The 19,800-nt window shown below is 42.1% G+C and overlaps 1 protein-coding gene across 5 annotated transcripts in view; it reads left to right on the top strand.

The window, feature by feature from the left end:
- LOC121288695 (CREB-binding protein-like) overlaps positions 1-19,800 on the top strand; it is a 162,456-nt gene that overhangs the window by 25,498 nt on the left and 117,158 nt on the right. For all 5 annotated transcript variants that reach the window (XM_041207434.1, XM_041207436.1, XM_041207435.1 and 2 more), the window contains 2 exons: positions 17,895-18,071; positions 18,713-18,980. In XM_041207434.1, coding sequence (XP_041063368.1) covers positions 17,895-18,071; positions 18,713-18,980 — 445 coding nt within the window. The remainder of the gene's footprint in view (positions 1-17,894; positions 18,072-18,712; positions 18,981-19,800) is intronic.

The raw sequence follows: 19,800 nt of genomic DNA on the forward strand, positions 1-19,800 counted from the left end.
TGGCTGGAGAGTTTTAGTTATGAGGAGAGATTGGATAGACAGGGGCTATTTTCCTTGGAACAGAGGAGATTGAGGGGGAACATGATTGAGGTGCATAAAATTATGAGGGGTATAGATAGGGTAGACAGGTAGGAACTTTCCCCTTGGTGGAAGGATCAGTAACCAGGGGGCATTGATTTAAAGTAAGGGGCAGGAGGTTTAGAGAGGATGTGAGGAAGAATTTTTTCACTGAGGGTGGTGGGAATCTGGAACTCACTGCCTGAAAGGGTGGTAGAGGCAGAAACCCTCATAACATTTAAGAAATATTTGGATGTGCACTCGCAATGCCATGGCATGCAAGGCTATGGGCCTAGTGCTGGAAAATGGGATTAGAATAGTTAGGTACTTGTTTGACCGGCGCAGACCCAATGGGCCAAAGGACCTTTCTCTGTGCTGTCGACCTCTGTGATTCTATGAGCAGCACCAAGCATACCTAACTTGAGGTGTCAACCTGGTGAAGCTACAACACAGGGCTACTTGCATAAAAAAACAGCAAAAGCACCATGCGATACACTGAACTAAGCGATCCCACAACTAATGGATCAAATTAACTTCTGCAGCCCTGCCACGTCCAGTCATGAATGGTGGTGAACAATGAAACAACTAACTGGAGGTGGAGGCCCCATAAATTTTCCCATCCTCAATGATGGGGGAGTCCAGCACATCAATGCAAAAGGCAAGGCTGAAGTATTCCCAACCACCTTCAGCCAGAAGTGCCGAGTGGATGGTCCATCTCAGCCTCTTCCTGAGATCTCCAGCATCACTGATGCCAGTCTTTAGCCAATCGATTCACTGTATGGTATATCAAGAAATGGCTGACGCCTTTGCAAACTGCAAAGGCTATGGGGCCTGATGACAATCTGGCAATAGTACTGAAGTCTTGTGCTCCAGAACTAGCCGAGCCCCTAACCAAGCTATTCCAGTACATCTGGCATCTACCTGGCAATGTGGAAGATTGTCCAGATATATCCTGTCCATAAAAAGTAGGACAAATCCAACTCAGGCAGTTATCGCCCCATCAGTCTACTCTTGATCATCAGCAAAATGATGGAAGGTGTTGTCGACAGTGCTGTCAAGCGGCACTTACTCAGCAATAACCTGTTCCCTGATACTCAGTTGGGTTCTGCCAGGACCATTCCACTCCTGACCTCATTACAGCCTTGATCTAAACATGGGTTACAGAGCTGAACTGCAGAGGTGAGAGTAACTGCCCTTGACGTCAAGGCAATTTTTGACTGAGTATGACATTATGGAACCGAGTAAAACTGGAGTGGGTGGGAATTGTGGGATACTCCACTGGTTGGGTTCATACCTAGCACAAAAGAAAATGGTTGTGGTTGTTGGAGGACAATTATCTCAGCTCTAGGATATCCTGCAAGATTTCCCCTAGTCCTGTCCTAGGCTCAACTTTCTTCAGCTGCTTCATCAATGACATTCCCTCCATCATAACCTCAGAATTGGGGATGTTTACTCATGATTGCCCAAAGTTCAGCACCATTCGCGACTCAAGTACTGAAGCAGCCTGTGTCCATATGCAGCAAGACCTGGACAATGCTCAGGCTTGGGCTGAGGAGCGGCAAGTGATATTCACTTCATACAAATGCCAGGCAATGGTGATCTGCAACAAGAGACAGTCTTTTCATCTCCCTTTGACACTCAATGGCATTACCATTACTAAATCCCCCACTATCAGCATCTTAGTGGTTGCCACTGACCAGAAACTGAACTGGATCAGCCATATAAATGCTATGGTTAAGAGAGCAGGTCAAAAGCTAGGAATTCTATGACGAGTAACTCATCTCCTGACTCCCCAAAGCCAGTCCACCATCTGTAATGCACAAGTCAGGAGTGTGTTGGAATACTCTCCACTTGCCTGGATGCCTGCACCTCCAACAACAGGACAAAGAAGCCGATTAGCACCCTATTCACCACCTTCAACATTCATTCCCTCTACCACCAATGCACAGTGGTGTCAGTGAGTACTATCTACAAGATGCACTGTAGTAACTCACCTCGGCTCTTTCAACAGCACTTTCCAAACCTGCGACTTCTATCACTTAGAAGGACAGGGTGGCAGATGCATGGGAACACCACCACCTTCAAGTTCCCCTCCAAGTCACACACCACCCTGACTTGGAGCAGTATTGCCATTCCTTCACTATTACTGGATCAACATCCTGGAACACTCTCCCTAATAGAACTGTGGATTTATCCACACCACATGGACTGCAGTGGTTCACGAAGGCACGTCATCACTACCTTCTAGAGGGCAATTGGGAATGGGCAATAAATGCTGGCCTAACTCACAAAACCCACATCTTGTGACAGAATAATTTTTTTTTTTAAAAGGCAGAAAAGTGGAGTTGAGACCACGGTCATATCAGCCATGATTTTTAAAAATCCTGTCAGGGGATGTGGGCATTGCTGGCCAGTCCAGCACTTTTATTGCCCATCCTTAATTGCTCTTGAGAAGGTGGTAGTGATGAGCTGCCGCCTTGAAGCCCTGCAGTCCATGTGTAGGTATACCCACAGTGCTGTTAGGAATGGAGTTCCAAGATTTTGACCTAGCGACAGTGAAGGAACAGCAATATAGTTCTAAGTCAGGATGGTGCATGGCTTGGAGGGGAACTTGAAGGTGACGATATTCCCATGCGTCTGCCCTTGTCCTTCTAGGTGGCAGGGGTCACAGATTTGGAAGGCTATGTCTTATTGACTGGCAAAGCAAGCTTGAGGAGCTAAATGACCCACTCCTATTTCTTATGTTCTTATGTCAGCCTTGACATCCTGAGGGAAGGAAAAATTATCTCGGGCATATTCTGTCAATCAGACCCAACTACTCCCACCCTCCCCAGAAAGCTCTGGACTGTTCCATATGCTATATCATTTGAACATAGACAGAAGAGGAATGGTGTTAGAGTTTGCTAATTTGGCCAAAATGAGATTTGTGAGCTTTGCCACCACCTTGATTTGGGTGAGAAGTGATGAAAGGCGTAACCAGGTTGTCTGGAAGTTGATTTCAAGTTAGTTCAAAGGGAATGAGGGTGGCTTGGGGTAGATTTGCAAGGCTAATTCCTGATTAGCAATTAGCTAACCAAAATCTCCTCTTAAAGTACTGTAACAAAATTCGAAGTTTTTCTGCATTGTCATCAATCCCAGGAAAAAATACAGCTGTTCTCTGGTGACAGATTTAGAAAAGCACTGCTTCAGAAGGTGGTGCCAGCAGTCACTTGGAGTTTGGTTAAACTATTGAGTTAGGCAGATTTTCTGCATCCCTTGCCCATCCTGCCAGTTATTTCATTTTGGTGGAACAGGGATGGGCAGAGATGGAAATAACTTAGGGACACAACTTCCTTGTGTCCCCGCTCCAGTCCATTGGCAGTCCATCAGGGGAAATTGCCCCCACTGTATTTGTTGCCATTCATGTTGCAGGACCTTTAGTCCGAAGTGTCCAGCATTCCTAAATAGGCTAGAACCCCAGAGTACTTGTTGAAGAGGTGGCCTGAAGTGTGTTGCCAGACATGAGCCCTGTTAGTAATAGTTGAAAGTGTCGAGGAAACAGATTCTCTGGAAGGTTTCAGGTCACTGCAGCCAATCCCTGAGCAACAAGTCTTTACCCCCATAATGAATGGACTCCTCTATAGAGGCTGAAGTAATAGGGCACCTTCAGGGCACTCTCTCTGCCCCAGTCGGGCATGGGAAGCCTACACCAACATAACCTAAACTGCAATTGATAGAAAGTAGCTTTTTGAGGAAAAGCAAATTTCTGATGGCTTTCACTAAAGCAGGAAACCAGAATTATTTTGAGAAACTGAAATTCTTTATAGGTGTCCATTATTCCAGATCAATTATCCATGAATGTATTTGTGCATTGTAACTTTTCTAAAAATAGAATTTCTTTCCTCAGAGTGAATTTTGCTCATTAGAGGAATTGGCAGCATTAAGAAATTAGTTTTCTCACACATTGTGTTAGCTACTTACAAGCCTTTTAAGTGCCTTAACTGCAATCTTAAAAAGAGCAGCCCCCTGTTCCTTGCACCACTGTGTCATTTCCATTTTTCACAAGAGCTATTCTCATCATTAGTGAGCAAGAATGCCAATCGGGGTAGAATTATGAGCGTTTTGTATACAAACCAAGAGCAATGGAGAGAGGGGGAACTTCGCCTTTTCATTCTTGATTAGATTTAAGTTTCCCCAACTCCATCCCCTATTGTACATTTCCTGGGAAGCAAGCTGTTATATGGCTTGGAATAATGACAGCTCTGCTATATTTGAATTGTAATTGGGGAACTTGCAAACTTTCGTGGAATGCATCTATCCTGAAATGCAGTTCAGAACTGGAAGATCCACAATTTAATGATCTCAGTATGGTAGCTGCAAGAGAAATGCCGTGAACAAAGGAGGCCACAATATGTTGCCACCTTCGACCTCATCAAGGCATTCAACCATGTGAGCAGTGGCAGTCTATTTAAGCTGCAGAAGAAAATTGGCTGCTTCCAAAGCTGCCCGGTGTGATCTCCTGTTTCATGAAGCATGATAGATAAGGTCAGCTATGACAGGGCAACATCGGAACCTTTTGAGGTCCACAGTTGGGTCAAATGGGTTTGCGTTCTGGCGCAGGCACTCTTTGGTATATTCCTCTCTTTGCTGTTGTCATATTCCTTCGGTTCATCTACAGAGGGTGTCTACTTACACACCAAAACTGATGGAAAATTGTTCAGTCTTTTCTGCCTGAGATCCAAGACAAAAGGCTACAAGTTCTCATCAGAGAGTTGCTATACGCCGATGATGTTGCACTGGCACTCCATACTGCGGAACACCTTCAGCAGCAAATGGACAGATTCTCTCATGCATGTAGAGAATTTGGTTTGACCATTGACATCAGGAAGACAAATGTCATGGTCCAGGATGTTGCCGCACCGCCAACAATCAGCAATGTGATGCTGGAGATTATTATTGTTAGCTTCACATATCTAGGTTCCACAATCACCAGAAATCTGTCACTTGATGCTGAAATTAACATGAGTATTACAAAAGCTGCAACTGTCAAGCTGAGAAAGGAGCAAAAAACTGCAAGCCAACCAAGTCTGTGCCCTTGGTGCACTCCACTCCAAAAGTGAAACTTGGACCGTATATACTAGGCAGGAGAAATGGATGAACAATTTCCACTTTCGCTGTCTCAGATGTATCCGCGACAGCCCTTGGCAAGGCATGGTCACTAACTTGGAGATCCTGGAGTGTGCTAATTCCGTTAGCATGCACTCATTGTGAAGGCAATGACGTCTGCACTAGCTTGCCCATGTTCATTGGATGGACGACGGCCATTTATCCAAAGATTTTCTGGACAGTGAACTGGCCACTGGGTTATGACCTGCTGGATGTCCATACCTCTGCTACAGAAACACCTGCAAGATACAAAGATGGTGAATATTGTCAAGTAGGAGATAGTCGCTGATTGCCATGACCTCTGGAGGCTGACTGTTTTGAAGGGCATTGGGGGAGGCAAGGAGAAACACAAAGCTCCAGCTGGTCAAGAAGAGGGCCTAAAGAAAACAGAGGCCAGTGAATCCTCCACATTCTCAGTCCACTGTCTTCCTCTACAGCAAATATGGCAGAGATTGCCTGCCAGAGTGGCACTCTTGAGCCACACCAGAGTTGACCACAAGACGCAAACCATCATCTCATGAGATGGAAGGTGGCCAAGGAATTGGGAAACCCACCACTAAATGTTTAGAGCTCTTGAGGTGGTACTTTCTTTTCCTACCTTCTTACAAGTAGTTTTGTTGACATAAGGCAATTGGCTGTAAGGTTAAATCAACAGCTCAACATTTAACAACATCTTACAATGCAATATGAAGCCAAGCCAAACCCTTGCACCCTGTTTAGTGTTGGGGATCATTTTGTCCAGAAACCAATTCCTAAAAGTAGCAGTCTGATGTCATGTGTCTAATTGTATTTCCATCACCAATATCTGATCTCTTGAAGTTGTGGTTTGTGGAATTTCTAGATCACCTTTTATATAGCACTGTCTACTGATTGGACTATAATGCCCTGGAGAAGTGGTTCTCAAACCTTTTCACCTGTAGACCATTTAGGCAGGGCAAAAGACCCTGTGCACCACCTCCTGGTCCTGCTCCACTTTTGCGTGCTATTGCAAAAAAAAACTAATCAGAATGGCGTTGCTTTTGATGAAACACCAACAAGGTGACTTCTAGTTCCAAGCTGGAGAACTTCAGTCTGATGTCAGTCTCCAACAACAAGATGATGTCTAGTTCCAAGCTGGAGAACTTCAGTCTAATCTCACTCTCCATGTTGTGTGTCAGTTACTTGCATTTTGGGCTAGCCTGTGAATCACTTAGAGGACCATCGCAGGCAGAGAATACTCTGAAAACCTCTGCCCTTGTGTTATCAAGAGAGGGTAGATGTATAAAATTGGATTAGAAGGGCAACATGCTTAGATTTTGAGGGGTCTTCAAAAATCCATGATTTAAAAGCTTTGTCAGATCCATTAAACCCATAGAATCTTCATGTTATCTATTTTGCTTGGATGGCTTCCTGAATTTCAAGACAATAGTTTAGTCCTGGGGTCCAGATAACCAACTATTTCTAGTAGCTAATTCTATCTTTATGTAACTCCTTTAAATAAAATTATGTTCTGATCCAGCTCTAACAAATGAGACTGCATATTCTAAAGTTGGATGCAGATCACATCCATAGCACAATGATTCATGTCCTGTTGGGACTAAGGACAAGGCATTTGTGCAGTAAAGTAGCTCAGCTTTAAGTGTGTGTTGAGAGTTTAAATTAATTTGCTTTTGTGTGATTTGTTGTGCAGAAGGTGACTGTTGGGGAAACTGTTTGACCTTCGGTAGTTTTCATTTAGGAAGTTTGATTAAATACAGTCCATGGTGAGGAAATTGTTGTTAGTTTGCAGAGGGAATCGGGCAAATGGTTGCCTCATATTTCTTCCTTGTGTTCTTATAAATGTAAGACATCTTTCAAATAACTTGCTTGGACTTTCGTTTTCATCATTGAAAACCACAGCAGTCTTTGCAACTTTGAATACTGCAAATGCCTTGCTGTTAGGCTATTGTACAAGACTTTGAGTTGCACTGTAAGAATAATTCTGAATCAAAATCTCAAAAAGATTCAGTGTTTCATTTGTTATTAACATTCTCAGATTTTCACCACAGCATTTGACGTTAAGCATTACATTTGTTGATGTTGCAGTTTTGTGATTGAATAGCTCCAATGTGCTGTGTCACAGAGAAAGGTGCAGAACGTAGTGACTTTGTGATTTTGGCTAGTTCTTCATCATGGAATGATGGGGACCTAATGCTTCTAAATAAGGAGGGAAATTTGGCAGGTAAGTTACCTTAGTCCAGCTTGCTCATTCTTAGAAGCTGATTGTTCTACAATGTGTGTTAGAAACTGGCTGACTGACCACCTGACTAGCATGTGACATTTGGCATGGAAATGTCAAACCTTTTAAAATAGACTAGACAAAACAAAATAATTAAATTCTCTGGTTGCACATTAAGGTTTCACACTAGGTGTGCTTCAAACTTAAAATGAGATATCAAGTCAGCATTTTTTTATCTGGTTGCTAGTATTATAATTGAGTATTGTTGAAAAAAGATGTCTAAACTTTTCGTCTTGCACTCATCAGGATACTTCACAAGAATACTAATATAAGGGGAAAACAATTTATACTGTATGTGTAGAGAGTGCTGATTGCTTGGCAAGTGGACTTGATTGGTAGAGGCATTGCCATTGTATAGTGCACCAGTGATGGTGACTTGCAGTTAACTGTCAAAGATTGTTTGAAATTTAAGCCAGGCAGCTTGACCCTGATTGGTCAAGGCATTGTCCTGAGGAATGAATCAGTGAATGATTGTCATTTATTTCGCTGAAACAGGCGCAATCTGTGTATGTTCTTCATGTCTACAAAGAACAAGGCCCAGTATTAATATATGTAGCTTCCAAGACATGCAAGTGCGCCACACTGTGAGCCTGACTGACAATCTTAAATTGGTTGTCGGCATAATTCTTAGCACACTGAGGATTATTTAATAAGTGTTGTCCAATCACAGAATCACATCTAATGTTGGACATTGTGTTTTGAGTTTTGTAAGCATGGGCTGGTTGGGTATGGTCTGTACCTTGCTTGTTGCAACCAGCTGCCGGGGCATGCTGTATGATACAATCTGCCAGTCTTTGGGGTGTACCTACATACCGAGCATCACACTGGCACTGAAATTCATATACCATGTTATTCGTTTGTGTGATAGGCAGAATGTCTTTGGCTGACAGCAGCATCCTGTCAGTGACAGAAACCACTCATGTAGCACTGCATAGTAGCAGCGTGAAAAGGCTAGCTCCACCTGTTGCTCAAACCTTTGAGATACCCTGCTCTTCTAGGGTATACTGAGGTAGAGGCACTTTTCCAGGCCGAAAGTGACAGCCTTAGGCCCATTCATGAGCTTGCATGATATATAGCATAAAACGATCTGATCAGGAGAGCCATTATCCTGCAGGATGCCTTTGATACGCCCTATTTCAGCATCAAGCTTGCATGATGAGCAAATGGCTCAGGCCCTATTTAAAAGGTTGCTGATAAGGCTAATCTTACTGTATGTTGGACTATAAGAATCCCAACGTGTACATTGACCAGTGAAGGTAGGCTTGCATTAGTTCATGGTAGAGAACCCCTTGGCAGATTTCTTAACTAGTACGTCAAGGAAGGGGAGGTCATATGACTGCTCCATTTCAAAGGTGAATTTGAGTGCAGGATGGAACCCATTAAGGAATGTAAGGAAATTATTACATGCAGCTGCAGATTTAAATATAGCAAACGTATCATCCACATATCGGAAGTGTGTGAGGGGTAGGAGGTTAGGTGTTCTTCCGACAAAGGCACATTTCTCATGGAACCCAACAAGATGTTAGCAAGAGCTGGGCCTGGATCCCATGGCCACACCATCTATTTGGGCATACATGGTTGCCGAGTTCATAGTTCAGTGAATACTGATTCATGCAATTGTGGTGGATCTAGATCATAATGATACTGTGCTGCAAATATCTATGGCTTCCTTAAGTGGAATATTGGTGAATAGGCTAGCAAGTCCTGTATGACCGTGGCAAACGTGTAAGAGTCCTTCACCATGTATGTGGAAAACTTGGTCAAAGCTGTTTAACAATCTGCCCAGCCATTTGGCCAATTCATGTGTGCAAAACCGATCTTAGATAAGATAAAGTAAAAGGACATCATTTTTGTGTGTCTTGGGCAGCCCATGCTTACCCGGACGTAGCGAACCGTGAGAATGAACCCTGTCATATATATCACGCGGTAGCTGATTGCTCTTACACAAGTCTAGCAAGCGCTTTTTTAGCTTACTTTTGAGCAAGGCTGTCCAGCCATGTTGAGCAGCTAGTCCAATGGATATGAATTTGGACTTCTCATTAAGAATGATGTGCATTTTGTGCATCGAAGGCACCCTGCAGGATAATGGCTAACCTGATCAGATCATTTTGCACTATATATCATGCAACATCATGAATTGACCTAAGGCTGTCACTTGTGGCCCTGAAAAGTGCCAAGTCTACCTCAGATTACCCTGAAAGGGCAAGGTATCTCAAAAATGTGAGCAACAGTTGAAGCTAGCTGTTTCATGTTGCTACTATGCACTAGCAACACAAGTGGTATTCGCCACTAACAGGATGCTGCCGTCAAGCCAAAAAGATGTTCTGCTTGTCATACAAATGAGTAATGTGGTATATGAATTCCAGTGCCAGTGTGATGTTAGGTCTGTAGGCCGCATCCCCCAAAGACCGGCAGATCATATCAAACAGCATGTCCCAGCCACTGTTCACAGCGGGTAAGGTACAGACTGTATCCAACCAGCCCATGCTTGCAAAACTCATAACACAGTGTCCAACATTAGATGTGAAACCACAGTTGGGCAACAATTGCTAAATAATCCTCAATGTCCTAAGAATTACAATGACGACCAATTTAAGATTGTCATCTGGGCTCACAGTGTGGCACATTTCCATGTACTGGAAGCCACGTATATTAATACTCATGGCCTTGTTCTTTGCAGACAGAAAGAACATGTATACACATTGCGCCTGTTTCAGCTAAGCAAAATAAGTGACGGCCATTCGCTGACTCATTCTCCAGGGCAATCACGTCGGGTTTAAATTTCAAACAATGCTTAACAGTTAACTGTCAGTCACAATCACTGGTGCATTCTCCATAGCAATGCCTCTACCAATAAGAGCCCACTTGCCAACCAATCAGCGTACTCTTCACATACAGTATAAATTGTTGTTTTCCCCTTATATTGTTATTCCTTCAAAGTTTTATGATGAGTGCAAGACAAAAAGCTTAGACATGTCTTTTTTTTTCAGGAATACTCAAGTTCTGTACTACTAATTGAGCTTGAATTTTAAGTATCCATTGCTTTGAGAAATTAGTGTTCATAATCCATTCATTAATCAAATAATAGTTAATGTTGCTTGTGAGTTTTTCCTTTGACTGCTTATGCTGTTCAGTGATGTGGTAATAATGGAACTGAAGTGATTTTGACATAAAATTACATCATAGAATGTGGATGGTTATACTGCCAAATGGTTTGGGTTAAATGCAGCTGAATATTTATGGGAAGTGGTGAAAAATGTGTGGAGTACAGGTTACTGATGCTGGTAAGGATCTTTTTTTTTTAAAAAAACTGTTCTAACTTTTTCAGTTCACTGGTCATCGACCTGAGATACTCACTCTGTGTCTCTGTCTCCACGGGCGCTGCCTGACCTGCTGAATATTTCTAGTACAGTACTTTGTTTGTATTACTGCTTCAGGTTTGGTTTGGTTATTCCCTATCTAACCGCACTGTGAATGCACCTTTACCGCATGGACCGAGGTGGTTCAAGAAGAAGGCTCACCACCACCTTGTTACAGGGAATTAGGGATGGACAATAAATCCTTGCCTTGCCAGTAATGCCCAAACCCCATGAGTAATTTTATAAAATACTAGCGTATACTGCTTTCTACAAGCCATGCTGTTTAGAACTGTGTACTTGTAGAACAGGTAACTGTGGATACTGTTTCAACTTAATCAAAGTCTAGTTTGCCTCTGCAGATTCGTTGGATTAGAAAATTGAGAAGCGTGATGCTTTTTTAAATCCAGTTTTAAATTTGAGTGTTAATGCTGTGTTATGATATGGAAATGTTGATGGATCTAAATATTGCAACTGTAGTGAGAATAACAGAAAATTATATCACAGAATATAACTATTAATACTGTCAAAATAGTTTGTATGAGTACTTATGGGAAGTGGAGAAAAATCTGTGAAATACAGATAAATAATGTTGCTGATAAGTTTTTGTCTTTTATCTTGTAGTTGAAACACTCAAATTATTGTAGTTCTAAGCAGCACAATGGAAGAATACTCATGCAAGAAACAGAATTTCCTTAGGGCAGAATTCACCCTTCCTTTCTCATTCCCCACCCTTTCTTGAAGAACAGTTGACGTAAAACAGTTTTCCTAATATAATGCAACACAATGCAACTATTAGCTGTCATAGGTGTACTTATTTACAAGTGGACCAAGGACCTTAATTGGTGATGGAAATGTATTTTATTATGATCCGATTAGGGACCAGTAGCTTTTTGCTTAAAGTAGACAAAGTTTTAAATCCCAGTTACCCACTAGGACAGTAAAACCACACGATTCTGTGTTTAAGCAAACAAAATAAACTTTACTGTGCAAATACAGCAAAGTAAAAAATCTACAATATTTATGTATACTCTGATATTCAGAATTAAAGTGGTAAATATGAATTAACAGGCAAACTGTAGATGAACACACCACTCTGCACATTGAATGGCAGATGCGACCAAGACAGATCCCAGGATTTCTCAGCAACCCACCCAGACACTAGTAACCACTCAGAATCTCAAAATCTTGTTAAAATTCTATCTCCCTCATGAGGAATTTCAACTCTTGACTTGGGAAGATCTAACCTCTGAATTCCCTCAAAAGCTGCTCCGCCTTCATTGCAATATTTAAACCAGATGGATTTTGATAAACGTGTCCACATAGCTGCTCACCTCCCAATGGTTCAATCTCTTCTGAGACTGTGTTCCACGATATTCACATTGCTGCATTCCCACCCCTAAATACCAACACACTTCCAGCTATTTCATAAATAGCTAGCTTTACTAAGCTGGCACTGCCCCTGGGTTTCTCCAAACTCCAGTCTCCTGGCTGTACCAAGGTATAAATGGCTCCCAAGGCTTCTCTGAGCCCTAACTGCCTGGCATGGAACTGGGCACCTTCTGCCACATTCTCAGCTCCGCAGAACATCTCCTGAGCCCTAACTGTACCAAAAGGCAGCCAGGGCTTCTCTGTGACCTGCAAACCACATGAGGTCCAAGCTGCAACCCAACCCCCTCGCCCAGCAAACACGCAGATAAATTGAAACCAGAGAACCTTCTTAAGCTCCACCCATCTCCATGATGACATAGCCTTTCAGGGTTAGCTGAATGCTTTTATCAAGGCAACTTGATTGAAACATATAAGATCCTGAGGGGTCTTGACAGAGTGGACATGAAGAGGATGTTTCCTCCTGTGGAAGAATCTAGAACTAGGGGTCTTTTTAAAAATAAGGGGTTGCCCATTTAAAACAGATGAGGTGAAATTTTTTCACTGAGGGCCATGAGTCTTTGGAACTCTTTTCTTGAAAAGGTGGTGGAAGCAGAGTCTTTGAATATTTTTAAGGCCAAGGCGGATAGATTCTTGGTAAGCAAAGAGGTGATAGGTTATCGGCGGTAGGTGGGATGCAGATTTCAGGTTATTATCAGATCAGCCATGATTTTATTAAATGGAAGAGCAGGCTCGAAGGGCTGAATGGCCTACTCCTGCTCCTTGTTCATAATTTAACTCTAACTCCCAAAACAAAGCATCCCTCTGGACCCCACTTTGCAAGCAGTGCAGACATCACGCCTCCAATTCTCCGGCTAAGTAAGCTCACCGGTTTTATGCCTCCATCTCTTCTGTTCTGACTATATTAAACACATATGGGTAATCTTCTGAACTACCATTTTCTTGTAGGTGTTCTGGCACTCTCCAAAGCCCAGCATTTTAGATACCTTCGCAACAACAAGCTTCCCAGAACTAAACATTATCTCTAAAATATTAACATGGACCATAAGCTTGACCTAATCACAACTTAGTGTCTGCCCTAATGTAGAATGTGCCTTTAATTTTTTGAGCCCTAAGTTTGTAATGTTGGTACCCATAATGCCACAACTTCTAAAAGTACAACTGTAACTATTTTGGACATACTTGCTTAACCTCACTCCTGATGCTGTTAAGGTTGTACATGCAAAGTGCAATAAATATAGATTTGCTTTTTCTGAATGACCTGTCATTTTCATTGACCTGCTCCTCTAGATGTCACCTCCTTGCTGGAGCACGGTTCAGTGAGTGCAAGTCATCTTCTTGTAACTTGCACTCCAGCCTATTCTTCATGCATCAATCTAGGCAATGAGGGCATAAGGGTATTTTCAACCCATGGCCCATCCTTGTTTATCCAATCTTTGTTCCTTTTTCTTTTCTTTCTCTCTGTCCACCTTGTGTGGTCTCTGTCACACTTGCTCATACACACTTGCTTTCCAGCAGAGATCAAAGGTTAGTGATCAGAAATGGGAAAAAATTGATTTCCCTCTCTCTTACCCAGGGCACCTAGACTAAATCTACTACAGTTTGTATTTATGTAGAGCATCCAACTAATAAAACACCCCAGTGCACTTCACAGGATTATAAAGCAAAATTTGGTACAGTGCCAGGATTGGAGGAGTGCAGGTATGCTGGAAAGTTGCAGAGCTGGAAGAAACTATGGAGAGAGGGAGGAGTGAGGCCATGGAGAGGATTGAAAGCCATGAAAGTTTTAAAATCAAGGTGTTGCTTAATCAGGAGCCACTGTAGATAAGCTAACAGAAAGGTGTTGGATGAATGGGACTTGGTGCGAGTGAGGACACAAGCACCAGAGATTTAGATAACCTCAAGCTTCTGGCGGATATAATGTGGGTGAAAAACCGGGAATGCATTAGAATTGTAAAGTATAGAAGTAGCAGAGGCATGGGTAAGAGTTTCAATAGCAGGTGAGGTGAGGTGTAGTCGGGCAATGTTATAGAGGTGAAAATAGGCGGTCTTAGTGAAAATGTTGATATGAGCCTGTAGATATACTGTACTTAGATTTCCAGAAAGCATTTGATAGGTTGCCACATCAAAGGTTATTGCGGAAAGTAAAAGCGCATAGTGCAGAGGGTAACATATTAGCCTGGATAGAAGATTGGCTGGCTGGTAGAAAGCAGAGAGTATGTATAAATGAGTTCTTGTCTGACAGGCGGCATGTGACGAGCCCCGCAGATGTCTGTGCTGGAGCCTCAACTTTTTACAATTTACATCAATGACTTAGATGAGGGCAGAAAAGCTAATTTTGCAGACGACACAAAGATAACTAGGAAAGTATGTTGTGAAGAAGATATAAGGAATTTGCAGACAGATATAGATAAGTTGAGTGGGCAAAAATCTGGCAGGTGGAGTATAATGTGGGAAAATGTGAAGTTGTTCACTTTGGCAGGAAGAATAAAAAAGCAGAGTATTACTTAAACAGAATTCCAAAGTGCAGAGAAATCTAGGCGTTCTCATGCATGAGTCACAAAAAGTTAGTATGTAGGTACAGCATGTAATCAAGAAGGTTGATGGAATGCTGTCCTTTATTATGAGAGGAGCTGACCATAAAAGTAAGGATGTTATGCTTCAGTTACACGAGGCATTGGTGAGACTGTACCTTGAATACTGTGTGCAGTTTTGGTGGCCTTATTTAAGGAAGGATGTAAATGCTTTGGAGGTGGTTAGAAGAGGCTTGCTAGATTGATACCCGGAATGAGCGGGTTGTCTTATGAGGAAAAGTTGGACAGGCTGGGCTTGTTTCCACTGGAGTTTAGAAGAGTAAGGGGGTGACTTGATTGAAGTATATAAGATCCTGAATGCCTTGACAAGGTGGTTGTGGAAAGGATGTTTCCTTTTGTGGGTGAGTCCAGAACTAGGGAAGCACTGTTTTAAAATTAGAAGTCACCCTTATAGGACAGTGTTGAGGAGAATTTTTTTCCCTGAGGGTTGTGCAACTTTGGAACTCTCTGGCTCAGAAGGCAGAGGTAGATTCTTGTTAGGTAAGGGTATCAAGTGTTATTGGGGGTAGATGGAAATGTAGAACTCAAAACACAACCCAATCAGCCATCATCTTATTGTATGTTGGAGCAAGCTTGAGTGGCCAAATGGTGTACTTCTACTCCTACTCCTATTTCGTATGTTCGTATGACAGGGTTGCGAACAATCTAGTTCAGCCTCAGACAGTTGCCAGGGAGAGGGATGGAGTCATTGGCTAGGGAACAGGGTTTGTACTGGAGCCCGGAGATGATAGCTTCAGTCTTCCCAATATTTAATTGGAGGGAATCTCTGCTTATCCAGTACTGGATGTCAGGCAAGCAGCCTGATAATTTGAGATAGTGGGAGAGGGGTAAGGATGAGGTCTGGCAATGTATTGTCAGTTACAATTGATGTTGTTTTCAGATGATGTCTCGGGTGGGGGGAGGGCAGGATGTAAATGAGAAATAGGAGGGAGCCTAGGGAGATCCTTGAAGGGTGCCAGAAGTAGCAGTACAACAGTCCAGCTGAGCAATAAATGTACTCATGGGTTGCTATAACTAAAAATCAAGTGTTTGAAATCAGTTCCTCCTCATCCTCATCATCATCATCCAGTTGTGGACCATCAGCCAGGTGTGCTATTTTCTATATTCTACGGCTTCACACTGGCCTTCGTAGCCAGAGGATTCGAGTACAGGAACAGTGATGTCTTGCTGCAATTGTACAGGGCCTTGGTGAGACCACACCTGAAATATTGTGTGCGGTTTTGGTCTCCTTATCTGAGGAAGGATGTACTTGCTACAGAGGGAGTGCAGCAAAGGTGTTTACCCGACTGATTCCTGGGATGGTGGGACTGACATATGAGAAGAGATTGAGTCGATTAGGATTATATTCGCTGGAGTTAAGAAGAATGAGGAAAGATCTCATAGAACCCTATAAAATTCTAACAGGACTAGACAGGCAGAAGCAGGAAGAGTGTTCCCGATGGTGGGGGAGTCCAGAACCAGGGGTCACAGTCTGAGGATATGGGGTAGACCATTTAGGACTGAGATGAGGAGAAATTTCTTCACCCAGAGAGTGGTGAGCCTGTGGAATTCGTTACCACAGAAAGTAGTTGAGACCAAAACATTATGGTTTCAAGAAGAAGTTAGATATCGCTCTTGGGGCGAAAGGGATCAAAGAGTATGGGGAGAAAGTGGGAGCAGGCTATTGAGTTGGATGATCAGCCATGATCATAATGAATGGCAGAGCAGGCTCGAAGGGCTGAATGGCCTACTCCTCCTAGTATCTATGAAAAAATTGTGGTTTGTTGAATGTTAGCCTCATATTGACTTTCCTTGCTCTATACTGGGAGGAAACTATTAACCATTTCCTGTTGACCCCTGTACAATGACTGATCAGTTGCACCACTGCCTTGGCTTTGAAATAAAATATATACATTTTTCCCTGCCAATTTTCTCTTGTCACCTCCACTCCCCTTCCATTCCTTCCCTCCTCTCCTCTTGTTTATATGTTTTGTTGCAGTATTGTTCTGCTGGTAAGTGGTGGCTTCCAGTAACTCACCTCAGTGACCCATTCTCCTTATATAAGTCTTAGTAGTGAATGTTAGAAATCTGTTGAACAGTTATCAACTTCATAGCTGAGCATAATCTTTCCTCTCCAAATTTTGTGCATGTCCAGCAAGGAATTCTCAATAGAGATCAGTTGAATGAATCCTGGTTATTCCCCCTACTCTAGCACAGGGATTCTAAAGCTATCTTTAACATCCATATTTCCTCTCTAGTTGAAATTAGCAAACTCAGTTGTAGCAGTTATGAGGTTAGTGATCACGTCCTTATTGTAGAAATATATATAATTTTATTAGAAAATGAATTTCAGCTCACTCAAACTGATAAGACCCTTTCTAACATGCAGCAGGAGATTAGATTTTAACTTTTGGAATTAATTCTCGACTTCATTACTTTCCACCCTCACATACAGCATCTTGCGTCTGTGCTGGTACATAACATTTAATGTTTCACTTCCCAAGAAAAGGTCTGGAGATTGAATTAAAGCCATGGTCTAGACTTTGCAGTTTCATGGAAATCTTTTCCATTTCTTCTTTTTAACTTGTGTTAGGAAGTTTATACAGACCAGAAGACCCTGGGTTCAATTTCTGCTCTGGCCGAGATCAACAAACTCGGTACAATGTAGCAGGGTTTTTACAATTGTCTTCAATTCAGGAGCTAGAGGGAATTCAGTCAGGAAATTCAATCCTGCTGAAAACCACTTTCATGTGAAAATCAGATGCAGACAAGCTCAGACTTGGCTGTGATGCCATCTGTAGTCAAATAACATTACGTTCATTGCCTTGAAGAATGGACATTAGGCAATTACCTATAGAATGTAGAACTCTACCAATGAAAGAGTTAGCATTCTGAGAGGAGAAAATTGTTAAATTAAAAATGAAAAATTATGTTGATGCTAACTTTCTTATGTGGATTTCATAAAGTCTGGATTCATCTTTAGTGAAAAGGTTATCAGTTTTGAAATTCTGTGCTTTTGTTTCCGATAGAAATAATAAAAATGCAAACTGAAAATTTGAGGAATTATATTTGGTGCGATGCAAAACTGGGATAACTAGATTTTCTTTTTTTTTGCAGATGGGGATTTCGGGTAATGCGAGCCTTTTTGGACAAGGCTATGGCCAAGCTGGTGGTCAACAAATAGGCGCTGCAGGAGTTGGACCTCAATTACAAAACAAAAGCAATCTTTCTAATAGCCTGCCTCCATTTCCAGCTGATTTAAAAGGCACTCAAGTTACAAATGTGCCAAACATGGTAAGCGGGTTGTGTGTTCCAAGCATGTTGATACAAAGGATTGAAATATCCCTAAAAATTAAACCGGTGGAAAGAAAAGTTTTTTTGTATTTAGGAAGTATTTTTACTTCTGTATGAAAGCTGATAATTCAGTGTATGTTGCAAATGTAAAACCTCTTTTAAGATGCTTGATTCGCACGATTATTGGAAGGTCTGTCAGCTAGATAGAAAGTTGCATGTCCTTCCAGCTTAGTTGCCAACATTGATAGTTGACATTGGACTTGAAGCTAAAGTTTGTGATGCATTTTTTTGTCTACTCATCAATTTTTTTCTCTGTTTCCATGAAGTAAACTAGCTTAGGGGAAAGTAGTTCATGTTAGTTGCAAGGTTTGACTTTTTTGATAAAAGAGTAACATAATGTCACACTCACCTGAAAGAAAATTGTTAAGTGTACTCCTTATCAAAAAACTTGGGGTAAGTTTCATGACTACATCATTTGGCCTTCTAGCCAGTATGAGAATGCTGATCTATTTTTGGACATGTTTTCCCTGCAATTCTGTGTGATTTCATTTAGAAACTTTTTTTTCCTTTCCTCCTCCAATTTAGAAATTGTCACTGGATTCTGAATCTTCTTTTCACTGTTTCTTTCTCTTGTTTTCAAGTCGCAACAGCAGTCCCAGGTTCAGCAGGTAGGGATGGTACAAGTACCATCCCAGGTACCGACACAAGGAATGACATCTGCACCAACTGCAGACCCCGAGAAGCGCAAACTGATACAGCAGCAGCTGGTCCTACTGCTTCATGCCCACAAATGTCAGCGGAGGGAACAGGCAAACGGTGAGGTGCGACCCTGTGCGCTGCCCCACTGTCGAACCATGAAAAACGTCCTGAATCATATGACTCACTGTCAGGCAGGCAAATCCTGCCAGGGTAAGTGTACTTGATTAGAGCTTTTATGCACTACTTACACATTTTTAATAGGCCAGATAGCCAGGGGCTCAAATGCAGATAACCACAAGACCATTTAACCAAAATCTGTTTTCAGTATGTTAATGGACATTTGGAACCTGTTTTTAAATGTTCTTAGTTTTTTTTTAAACAGCAAAATTGTGTTGATCACAAGACCTATCCATATCCTTCAAGGACACTTTGCAAAAGCCCAGGTGGTAGGCAGGATTAGTGTTTCTTTGAAGGATGTATCGTACTTCAAATTTTGTTTGAGCTCCTGCAAATGGCTGTGAAGGGCTATTCTCTCTTTCTTTCTACCGATGCAGGTTGGTTTTCATTAGTGAAACTCCTTCCTACAACACTGATTTGAGGTGACATATGCTGAACAGAAATTCAGTTCTATTTACATTTTTGAGAGTATGAAAATCAAGCCTTTAACATTTAATTATTTAATTGGTTTAGTTTCTAAAGGAATGTGACCTCATTCCTATTCCTCCCCTATGTTCACGGGTTCTAAAAACAGTAGCAAAACAGCTCTTATCAAAGTTACAAATGACATTCTATGTGACTGTGACAAAAATAAACTCTTTCCCAGCCACCACCAACCCATTCCCCCACCCACCATTGTTTTTTGACCTATCTGCACCCTTTCACGTTGCTGACCACACCACCCTTCTCCAAAGCCTCTCCACTTTTGTCCAGCTGAGTAGGACTACTCTCATCTGGTTCCACTCTTAACTACTAATCATAGCCAGAGTATCACTTGCAATGGCTTCTCTTCCTGCTCCTGCATCGTTACCTC

The sequence above is a fragment of the Carcharodon carcharias genome, chromosome 15 (assembly GCF_017639515.1).
Source record: "Carcharodon carcharias isolate sCarCar2 chromosome 15, sCarCar2.pri, whole genome shotgun sequence".
NCBI lineage: Eukaryota > Metazoa > Chordata > Chondrichthyes > Lamniformes > Lamnidae > Carcharodon > Carcharodon carcharias.